Source organism: Aspergillus homomorphus, assembly GCF_003184865.1.
Source record: "Aspergillus homomorphus CBS 101889 unplaced genomic scaffold BO97scaffold_10, whole genome shotgun sequence".
Lineage (NCBI taxonomy): Eukaryota > Fungi > Ascomycota > Eurotiomycetes > Eurotiales > Aspergillaceae > Aspergillus > Aspergillus homomorphus.
The window spans coordinates 74,819-86,178 of record NW_020291896.1 but is presented as its reverse complement, the minus strand read 5'-3'; the positions used below and the strand labels follow the sequence as shown (position 1 = coordinate 86,178).

General features: G+C 51.9%; 3 protein-coding genes across 3 annotated transcripts; 2 read left to right on the top strand and 1 right to left on the bottom strand.

Annotated features, from left to right (window-relative positions):
- Positions 1 to 234: 234 nt before the first annotated feature.
- On the bottom strand, positions 235 to 3,577 carry BO97DRAFT_387168 (putative C2H2 transcription factor; the record flags this gene model as incomplete). Its single annotated transcript, XM_025693582.1, has 6 exons — positions 3,381 to 3,577; positions 3,180 to 3,300; positions 1,713 to 3,119; positions 1,390 to 1,656; positions 1,188 to 1,332; positions 235 to 1,139 (listed from the first exon to the last, which is right to left on the bottom strand). Exons 1-6 carry the CDS (start codon positions 3,527 to 3,529, stop codon positions 235 to 237), a joined length of 2,994 nt encoding a protein of 997 aa, XP_025553128.1. The 5' UTR covers positions 3,530 to 3,577.
- Positions 3,578 to 4,897: 1,320 nt separating this feature from the next.
- irs4 lies at positions 4,898 to 6,795 on the top strand. Its single transcript, XM_025693581.1, has one exon. The coding sequence runs from the start codon at positions 5,042 to 5,044 to the stop codon at positions 6,701 to 6,703; it is 1,662 nt and encodes a 553-aa protein (XP_025553127.1). The 5' UTR covers positions 4,898 to 5,041; the 3' UTR covers positions 6,704 to 6,795.
- Positions 6,796 to 7,762: 967 nt separating this feature from the next.
- On the top strand, positions 7,763 to 10,889 carry BO97DRAFT_16167 (uncharacterized protein). Its single transcript, XM_025690231.1, has 10 exons — positions 7,763 to 8,113; positions 8,228 to 8,273; positions 8,451 to 8,604; positions 8,662 to 8,872; positions 8,926 to 9,502; positions 9,554 to 9,592; positions 9,653 to 9,721; positions 9,774 to 10,033; positions 10,091 to 10,737; positions 10,794 to 10,889. Exons 1-10 carry the CDS (start codon positions 7,980 to 7,982, stop codon positions 10,835 to 10,837), a joined length of 2,181 nt encoding a protein of 726 aa, XP_025553126.1. The 5' UTR covers positions 7,763 to 7,979; the 3' UTR covers positions 10,838 to 10,889.
- Positions 10,890 to 11,360: the final 471 nt, after the last annotated feature.

Here is an 11,360-nt window from a genome sequence, read left to right as displayed (position 1 = left end):
GTTGTTATCGTGAGTGGGTTCTCACTTATCCGGTGGTTGGAGCTCGAAATTCATGCTAGGTGTATCTATTCTATTGATTGGATTTCTCACTCTATTGATAAGAATCAAGCATATATAGTCTAACAGGTCATGCGAATGTGTATCTTTGTTGTGATTTATGCCTCACTTGATCGACGTCTATCTCCTAAGAAGAAAACATAGTTGTAGGTGTATATGCTCTTGTGACTGGCAGAGTCAAGCTTGCGAGACAATATCCGCCAGCCTAGAAAGGATAGACATGAATTTCCTCGATATCCCCCACGACATCAAATCGACGAACGTCTCGCTTCCAGCCCGCAAGACGCCCGCCGGGCCCTGCGGCGCGCAGATATCCCCCACGCCCGTCAAAACCCCCTGGATGGCTTGTCCCTCCCTGACGAAGATCTGAACCAACTCGTCATCGCAAGGCTGGTCAAGATGTATGACAGTGGACTCCTTGCCGGGGTCCGGTCGGACACGGTCGGGCAGTTGCGCGTAGCAGGCGCCATAAGCCCACAGCACCAGGGTCGCCAGAAACACGGCGACCGGTTCGTGGAACGCGTGGCTGGTGTTCCCGCGCGCGTGTAAAAGGGTCGCGCCGGCATGGATGATGGCGAGGCGGGCCTTGAACTGGTCGTGCTTGACCCACCGTAGGATGTAGTGCCACTCCAGGCTCTGATGCCGGTCGCTCCAGCGGACCCTGTCGGTCACAAGCGAATGGGCCAGAGACCGGATCTCCCGGAAGGGAGCAAGGAGAACGATCCGAGCCGAGTGGAGATGCAGGATCGTGGGGTTGCGAAGATCAGCAGCTGTGGCCACCGCGCTGTTGGCGGCCCAATGGAGTATGTCCAAGGAATCACATGCACTGTTGCGCCACTTGGAGTACGATGGAATCCCGGGAAGCCAGACGGATCCGGACGGGATCGCCGTGTGTCGAGACTGTTTCTTCGCGGTCGGATTCCAGAATGACAACGGTCGGCGGAAGTAGTCGCCAACCTCCCACATGCGTTGGTAAAGAGCATGGATCAGCAGAATGTGACTCAGCTCTCCGATATCTGACACAAGCCTCTTTTCAATGTACATGATCAGTACAGCATCGTATAGAGAAAGCTCGGGTTGGCCTAGCATCAGTCAGAGAGCGATTTTCCAATGCACACGGAGCTATGTACCTGGGTTGCGTTCGAAAAGTCCTTGCCAAACATGGGCTGACTCTGCTTGCCATAGCCTCTCATGAGAAGGAAGCACGGCTTGGCCGTCTTCGAGTGAAAAGGACGGCTGCTTGTCGAAATGATAAGCAACAGTACAGTCCATAAGCTGTGATCCCTGTCAGTTTTGAGCGCAGCAGATGCATTCCTGTATAAAACATCATACCCATACTAAATAGGCCGTCCGTCGTCTGACCTCGTCCTCGATCCAAAGCAGCCAATTTTGTTCTGGTGGCTTGTCATGCGAGACTAACTTGAGTTTCCCCAGAGATCTCAGCAGTTTGTTACGGTTTAGTAGACTGGTCATGTCATCAAATCCGTCGAGAGCAGAGGTTCTAGCTCGTTCATCACTGCCATAGAGCAATCCAATGCAATTAAGAAGCTTTGCCTGAACTAGCCAAAGCGGTGCCTGGTCGAGACTAGATCTCTCTTTCTATTCCAAACTACGGATCAGTTACCGGTCGATGGCATAATAGCAGGGGATCTTACCTCTACCATGATAGCTCGACGGAGAAACTCGTGGAACGCAGAAACGCACTCATCGGACTCGTGAAGCCTAGCATAGTGGCTACCTATGGCCGCCAGCGCCAAGGTCACTACCCAGTGGCATGTGTTTGCGTTGAATGTGGGTGGGTGGAACATAGGATAAACGGGTTGGAAATGATGAAAGTAGAGATGAAGAAATTCGGAAAGCACGGTGGCACTCGGGAAATATTCAGATTCGAATGGCGAGAAGAGAATGCTTTCTGTGCAACAAAATTGAATGAAAGCCTTGTGAATCTTGCCGTATGTCAATGATTCGATCAGCTGCCTGGGACCAATCTGAATATCATGCATGGCAGAGTCTTCAATAATAGGGAACAAGAACCGACGAGGCAGATTTTCTCTTCCGGTAGAGAAAAAGCCATCAGGAGTCAATGTGGAGAAGTCTGACCAGGTGTCTTGCTGCCGTCTTGATTTCGACTGTCGGGGTTCGGCTCTATCCTCTGATAGAGTCGCCGGTCGTTTCGTAGCGCTAGACAGCGTCGAGCGTCCTGGCTTCTCAGGGCTGTTCTTGTCACTACTTATCGAGGCGTGTCTCAAAGAAGACTGGAACATTTGCTCTTGACTCCCATTAGCTGTATGCATCACCGGGGGAAGCCATGACGAATAGTTCATGAATCCATCGCGGACGTCCTGCCCCGCGTAGGCGGCAGGGATTGCTGTATGCGTACGCTCGATGAATGTATCATAGGGCACCTCGCCCGGCAGCCAGTTCATCGCAGGACCAGCTGAATTGATCGTGTCCAGGAAAGATCCCATCGACCCTAGCTCTGCCTGGTGATTTCGTGTCGTTGGTATATTTGCATCATGGCTCAGACTGACTGGAATTGGACGTGAGGCGCTAGTCGTGCTCACGGGCTCTGCCATTTGATCGACCAATTGTACGCCTTGCGCGAGCGATAAAGATCTCCGTGATTCTCTTGATTGAGATTTGATGCCAGCGGAGTTATGCGACGTAGTCTGGCTTATATCAGATATTCCTTTCGATGCGCCTAAATTGGGTCGAGCGGACAGCTCTATCGCATTGACCTGTGGTGCATTGCTTTGTGGATTAGTCGACAATGTCACGGGAGCTTCTCCATGATGTGAAACGGCTGGTACTACAGGTGATGACGGGTCATCCCTGTGTAGCAGATTCGTTCCGGGCAACTGAAGCTGAAACTGCGTCATTCGGTACTGGAGAGGCTTTGCAGGAGACGATTCACCACCATGAGGGGAACGTGCAGCAGAGTCTTCAGCGGGTGTTGATGGTACGGCGAAAGAAGACTGCCCGTTTAACTCTTCATCTTGGACCATGGATAACTGCGCCGCCTCTTTCCGGGCCTTAGCTTTCGAACGCCGCTCGGTTGGATACTGACAGTCGAGAGACCGATTTTCGCAACGCGCGCACGGGGCACCACCACTGCATCGAACTCGTGCGACTGCACATTTATAGCAAGCCCGGAACGTCTTCACGGTGATGCGATGGGTACGATCCTTCCCGCCTTCCATTCCAGCGTTATGGTGGCTGAGCTCATGCCGATGCAGTGTATCTCTAGAAAGAAAAGCCCCCACGTTAGTTCTTGCCGGATACGCAACAACACTTAGGGATGAATTATGATATCGAGTGCATACGTTCTCGAAAAATGACGGCCGCACTGCGCGCACTCGAACGGCTTCTCTTTTGTATGACTGCGAAAATGGCGCTTCAGGTGCTCCGGTCGCCGAAAGGTACTCTGACATATTGAGCACTTCGTTAGGCTAGCTGTCGAGCCCTGTTGCATGTCTTGATCATCATTGTCGCCCTCATCCTTTGCTGCCTCTTCAGCTTCATGGTGGATCGGAGCCTCTGTAATACCGAAGCTGAGTTAGTCGCCTCATTCGCAGCCAGCTCAAAGCAGGAGTCCCTCGCACCTTGCCCAGCGTCGCTCTTCTCGGAGGACATGGCGTCGCATAGACGAATCTTGGTTCAAACACAGATGGAGCAAGTCTGGCATGGCAACAGGTACATCGGCGGTAGGGACAGGTTATGGAGCTGAGCAGCAGGGATCATCACCGGACAGATTGCGAACTATACCCATCGTGCCATGTGGTAACACCCTGGTCGCATCTGATTGTTGGGATACCGGGAAAATCCCTCGAAGGTTCGCGAGGAGAAGCAGAAAGAGAAATGAACAGACAACGAGCGCTGGCTGCAACCTGGAAGTTCAGGAACTGCCCCAGAGCAGAGGAAGCGGGGAAGCGAACGGGGCTAATCGACCCTTGCCGTTTAGCGGCGCCTTTTGGGTCTTCGAGGCCCACGAGAGCCCCAGCCTCCGCATGCTCGCATTGGCGAACTGAGTTTAGTCTTGCATCTTTACGTCTTGGTTTGCTCGATTTTTCCGCCAGTCGTCGGTTAAATATCCGCATGTGTGTCCAGGAATTAGAGGTCTAATTGATGCTATAGCAGTGAGTGGGAGCGATCTTGGACCTGCAGTCTTGGACACGATCCCCCTCTCTTGAATGTTGTCAGACATTGCTTATGTGTGTAGTATTTCTAGTAGCATGCTGGAACTTAATAAGAATCATCAGTTGGATACTTCCAGGTTGGAGATGATATATACATGCGCTAAATAGCCGAGGGTGGATTCCTAGCTCAAATGGTGATTGATGTGCGGCGTCCTTCGTGCGTCGACATCATCCTCAACAAAGCATTGGGCCGAGGCTGAGTCTCGGAGATCATGTGTCTCTTGAGATACTGAAAAGATAGTTGAGATGGGAAGATGAAGACCTGATTTTACTAAACGTACGTAAAGACCACACTGCTCCTGTTGTGCCAAGTCTGTCCATCCATCCCGGGGTGCTTGGACCAGTTTTGACCCTACAATCCTACCCGCGAGGAAGCTCGATGGTGTGACAGTGTATAGACACATTCAAATCTGGAGATGCGGTCCTTATCTCAATTTCTATCGTCATTGACAGCACTGGGACTCCATTCTTCACAATCGCATCTCGGTTCTTTCTAGGCACGCACGGACCGCATTAGCTCAGCAAAGCTGCTGAAGCCCGCTGCCCCAGGCCACAAAGAAAGGAAGCTTTCCAGTCTGAGTCTAGCGTCCTGCGATCAACCCCCCCTACGTCTATCAATCTAGACCTCTATCTATCATCGACATCAAGCTTCCCTCTGCGAGTTGAAATGAGTTTGTGAAAGAATTTTGCCCCACCAACCACTCAAAACGAACTGAACCGGCATTGGCAGTAATTCCGATCCAGTCTCAATACCCGCGCGAAACCTTGGAACGGGCTTCCCCCTATGAATGGCGAGTTCGACGCCCGCTCTGGACCGCCGGCTGCCTCCCCATGTGTCCCCAAGCCAAGCTACCAGTCAAGCTACCAGCGCGGTGACAGCTCTCCAAGGAGCGACAGCGGCTTTTAATGCAAGGTCCGCGAACAGACATCCTCCTGTTGTCAGCCACCGATCTGGCCCGCCCAGGGGATCTGTCACCATGAACTATCATGCCTCTGATAGGGCCTCTCTTCGCAGCAACCAGTCCCCAGAGACCCCCGAATCGGGTTCGGTCAAGGACAAAATCGGCAAATTCAGCGCATATGGCCACCCTAGTGACACCAGGGATTCATCCCACCTTGTATTGGGGAATGTAGGGGCCTTGAGACCACGTACCCCGCAGCGGATTGCCGCACAGCTCGCGGCGGGGAGGACCACGCCTGGCAAGAAACCGCCTCCCACCCCAAGCAGCAGCAGCGCCAGCATTAATCTTCCAATGAGACCTGGTGGAGAGCGGGACAGACCACAGCTTCTGGCACCCAAGCCTGTGTGGGCCACAGCGGCGAGCAAGGCTTCGTTCGACAAGATCTTAAGAGACGAGCAGGACCCTCGGCTCGGAAACAAGCAAGTTGAGCGAAAGCCCGTCAGGCCGGGCTCTGCTGTGTCCGATTTTGCGCAGCTGGCTGCGACAAAATCTCGACCACCGCCAGTGCCTCGAAAGCCTTGTCTCAACCCGCCTGGAATCAACGCCCCTTCAGGATCAGAGAAGCCCAAAGATCTTCCTAGCTCGCGTCCGTCACTACCTTCAAGGGATTCTAGCAAGACCAACGAACAGGCACCTTTATTACCCCCGCGGCCGAGTGAAACGTCATCTTTGAAGTCAGACCTCGCAAGCCATCGAGTTCTCCTCAGCAGTAGTGATGCCCGAGCGCGGCCGTCAAGTCCGAGCTCCGCGTCCCTCTATGCTAAGTCTGTGACCAATAGTACTCCAAGCCTGCTTGATAGTACCTCGGGACTGAGCGAAGGAGTCCTTTCAGATGCCATCGTAGCATCATCATTGGCTTCCACACGAGCTTCACAACAGAGGAAAACCTCCCCTCCCCCTCCACCACCCCGGCGCCGACCTCGGTCACGTTCCATCGTACATCTGGGACACACTAAGAAACACGACCATCTACAATCATCCAGTCCCCCTACTGTGTTACGGCAGACGCTTCGACAACCTAGCAGCTCGGACGAGGAAGAGGGATATCGTCAACACAAGCACTTAATTCGCAAACACCCGCACAAACACCATGAAGGTGACCGAAAGCGGTGGCGGAGCGAAGTAAGTGAGAAAGAGCGGAAAAAGTACGAAGGCGTCTGGGCGGCAAACAAAGGATTGCTTGTTCCTTCCCCGTCACAGATCCCCCCTGGCTTGCTGCCCCGCGATGCATCCGAGATGGTAGTCAACCTTGTGGTCCGAGACATTTGGTCTCGGAGCGATCTCCCACAGCATGTCCTGGAGCAAATCTGGAACCTAGTCGATAGGCAGAAGAACGGACTTTTGGACCGCGAAGAATTTGTGGTGGGGATGTGGTTGATCGACCAACAGCTAAAGGGGCATAAGCTCCCCGTGCGGGTTCCTGACAGCGTCTGGTACAGTGTGAAGCGGATCTCAGGGATAAAGATCCATGCTCTTCCGCCGTCCTGAAACTGAGCTATAGAGAGCTTGCATTCGACCAGTACTATCTGGTTGCAACCCGGGCTATATAGCGAAATAAATCTTGGTTCTATAATGCGTTTTACCCTGAAATGCTAACTTTAGTACTTTCAATAGTCAACTTTCGGGGGGTCTACGAGTACAACACCTCTCCTAGTGTGGTGGCAAAGGCGGGACTTTGCATTTTCCGTGATTGATAAGGCTCTTGTGCTGCAAGGCGTACTAAGTACTTTTGTTCAAGCATTTTGCTCGCCTCACAAATTCCGGTACCGATTGACCAACGAGTCTAGATCAATCACGCATCAGATTCGGGAAAGGTTAATTCTCGGGACTATTGCGGAGACTGGCCGCCGTCGCATTGCAAATGAGTCGGCAGTCAACATGTATGTATATGATAGTACGGAGTAATCGGCTCTCTCTCTCTCCCTCCCTCTCTCTCTCTCTCTCTCTATCTTTTTGGCAGAGGCTGTGGGACAAGGATTCTGATTGCGAATTCCAACTGCCCCTCAATGACGCTGTGGCAGAGACTCCATTCCAGAACGACGACCCGCAGTAAATGTTTTGAATGTGCAGCACAGCAGATGATCATCACGTGACAATGATTTGGTCGCAATGCAGCCTGCCTGAACAGGAAGGAGCTTAAGCCATTGGAACGATCGATCAAAAGATGGACCATCAAAATAGATCTCACAATCCAATCTCCCCCAAACAGTGATTCCACAGAGGTCGTTCTTCAGTTCTCCGAGATATGTCCAACGCGCAGATCGGGAGAAAACCATCGATGATGCTTTTTCACTTTTTGCCTTGTGCAATTTGACTAATCCACGCACTTCTGCGGCTGCCGCCACCCTCTGCGATCGTCTGTCGATAGAAGCAAATCCAAATCCCGAAACACCCACGCTTCGGGATTTGGATCTCGACCTCGAGGATGAGTAAGCCGTCCGCTCACTCTCTCTAAACTAACTAACAACTAACTACAGCCCAGCCCAGCTCGCCCCAATGCTACAGTGTATATCAGACCACTCTTGAGCGAGTTGATTTACCCACCCCGACCTCCCCGATTTGGCGGACTACCCCGGAAAACTCCCTGGATGGTGATTTCTGCGTCTTTCCGGTTTCGTTCTTTCCAGTAATTCTCGAGTTATGCGCTCCGGGAGACTCTCCATTTAGATTGTGTGGGTGATGGTAGCACGCCCTGGAAGCCGTTGCATGATCTTCCTACCATTTACTTCCCGCTGCTGCTCTGTGTCTCCAAACCACGCCCGCCATGGCTCTGGACGACTCTCAGCATACGTACGAAGATGAGGGAGTCACGACAGTTACACAGTCCAAGGTTTCCAAGCCCGCCGTTGTCCGCAAGAAATTTGCAAAGCCTCCTGTCAAAGTAGCATGTCTCGCGTGGTAAGTGGCGTCGCATCCATCTGGAGCCGTCGTGCAAGCACTGAGCTTGGTTTCCGCTGCAAGCTACCTTGGATCTCGTCTTGTCGTTCATTGCGACTAATTTCTTTATCCCAGTCGTGCTTCACGAACACGGTGCGATGGACAAGACCCTTGCACAAACGTATGTTTTCTCCCCTCGCCAAGTGGCGTGTTCCAGTGCATAGCGATTATTCTCACAAGCGCACCCCCTCCCTTGCGCTTTCCTTCGTCTATTTTTGCATTTTAGCTCCCAATATAAGTCCTTCGATATCGATGGCGCCCTGGTGAAGTATGTGCTGATTCGATCTCGGTGGCAAAGTGTCTTAGCAAGAAGCGGAAGTGCTCCTACCTGCCTAGTAAACGCGGGGGTCCACGAAAGAAGAAGAAGCCTTCGATCTCTTCGGATGAGGCCGTTCAGCAAGATGACGAGCAGAGCGCCATGATTACCCCACCATCCTCCGGGTTCACTGACTGTAAGCACCTGATACGAGAAGATCACCTTGACGAAATCACAGCTAACGAAGATTCAGCCTCGGAAGTCTTTGGCCAGATTGATGTACTATCAATCCCTGGGGCAGGACTCAGAAGCCTGGACTTTCCGTCTGATGTGCACGCCATGTTCACAGATCTTTTCGTCCCTGATGGCGAGAGTAATATTCCAGTCCAAATGGAGCCCACTCCTTCGCCATCGAATGTCCCATCGCGCTCCCTGGTTAGGACTTACGGCGGTGAAATAGATATGTGAGTACTGTTCATTGTTGAAGCTTGCTGAACTTCTCTGATTGTGGCGACAGCTTGAATGCCTACTATGAATTCATCCATCATTATTTCCCTATACTTCCGCCGAGGTTGACCCCGCGCATCCCAGATCGACCTCTGGACTGCGTCGGTTCGTTCACCGAGTCACCTACAGAGGAACCCATGATACCCTATCGGCCACAATCTCCCCTCAGCTGTGCGATCTCGGCCATATTAGCTCTAGTGCCACATCCAAACGATCTTGAACCATCTAGTCCCGCCTCTGTGGTCCGTCGCCGAACATACGCCCAGACGTTTGCGCAGATGGCCAATTCGAGCATCGAATCCGACTGCGAGCTCCATGTCTCGACCACTGATCCTGCACAAGCGCTGTCCAATGACCGGCCCCTCATTGACCGAGCTCCTCTTCACCCTCGAGCGCCTGTGGAACTGGAGAGCATATTGGCACTTTTAGTTCTCTCAGTCTACGAATACACCCAACGAGGGAACTTGTTGAAGATGAGATATCGTGCCGGTCAAGCCCTGGCAATAGCACTGGACATGTCTCTGCACTCGCTCGGCGATGATTATGATGAATTCTCAGAAGCTCGAAGAAGAGCTTGGTGGATGACCGTAAGAACACTGGATCATAATCTCCTTGGATTTCTGTCTGACCCTCGGTAGTATTATTGCGTCCTCCAAGGTTCTATTGTTAGCGCAACAGTAGGTTCACTGAGGACTTTTGTAATAATTCGAAGGGTATCGCTAACGCAGGGTTATAAGCCGCTCTCTATTGTCGCCAACGATCCTCAATTCGTCACCCCCTACCCACGCTTCTCTGCTGATCCCGACGTGAGCTTGTTTTCCTTCGTAGTAGCGATCGTATTCCTGACACTTTCTGCAGGGGTGGACCGTTCTGATCCAAGCTCAACAAGTGCTTGTATCGGCAACACAGTTCGTCGTCGATCTCAACAAATGCGTCTTAACCAGAACGAACATGCAATACATCTTCGAGCGAATGCAGCAACTCGATTCATGGGCAGGTTCCGCTTTAGCGCAGTCGAATCTGTTGCCCATAGTTCCGCAGCCCATGACTTGTGGGGGTGACATAGAATCTATAACGGCTCAAAGTATTCGCTCCATTTCGCGTATCAAGCTGTCGAGGTAGGATCGCTTTCCTCATTGCTGAACAGTTCGTGATGATGCTGACCATGACCTCAGCGCTCAAATCAAGATCCATCGTTTCAGAGCATTCTCCGATATACCCATCTTCATCAAGAAACATTGCGATCTTACCGCGGCCACCACCACCAGCCCTGTATCAGCCGACGCCGTAAAAAGCCCGGCGACACAAGACGGCATTACCCGGGTCGGTTGCTCCTGTAGCAGTCTCGACATGTTCCAGCAATCCCCATCTGAATATACCCCTTCTTCCGCATCTTCAACGTCCTCCGAGTTCTCATCTATACCTCAGTATTCTTTCACAAGTGGATTTCCTTACAGCAGCCAACACTCGGCCAAAATATGCCTTCGGGCGTCCCTTCTGATCTCTCAAATGTTCCACTGCCTACCTCTCCCGCAGCCGCTTCAGGATAACTGCCACCCTCAACAAGGCCTGCAGCTACTGTCGAGCCAACTCCCGCGGACCATGCCATCGTTCGCCTGCTGTCTCATGCAGGGTAGTTACGCCATGTTGATGATATTCTACAAAGCCCGCGTCGAGAAGCAGATGACCCCAGACTACGGCAGCGACAACATGAGTAGCCCGTCCGACCGACTGATCGAAGAGATCCGGGAGGGGCTGGAGCGCATCATCGCAACGGCGTCGAATTACGCGCTTGCTTTCGAGGCGTTAGATGGCATGAGAGGTAAGCCTTCCTTGTAGGGTGAGTCGATTTTGGTGGAGCTAACATTTGACTTACAGATGAAATCGAGGGTGCATATCATACGGCGTTTATCCAAGCATGAAGAGTCCCAATTTCTCCACCAATATCTAATCTCTCGACTCGTACATACACACATCTCACCTAATGAGATTAATTTGTCTACATCCCAATCTGTAGAATTTCCTATCATGCCCCGCCCCTGAAAAGCAAGCAAACGAAGATACATACATACCTTGGCGTTTCTAAGAAGAGTCCGGATATATGTGTGGACTGGCCTAGCGATTCATTTTTGGTTTTTGTGGTTGTCTGATATTTAATGATGAGCAACGATATGAATATCATGAGTGTCCTAGTCTTGTTCTTTAGAGACACATCACACCTTGTTTCTTGGAAGTAATTGAAACCCTACGCATCTAGTGGCGACATACAGTATGTATATTTGGAGTGGCAGCTGCCCTTCCTTCTATCCTTCCACCGTCCCCCACTCACTAGACCGCCGAGCCACTTGGAAGGCAAAAGCTTCTCACTCTTCTTGGCAGCCAGGCATCCAGTCCAGTAACTCCCAGCTCCAGCCCGTCGTGCTCGAGTCTAAACGTCGGAACTTG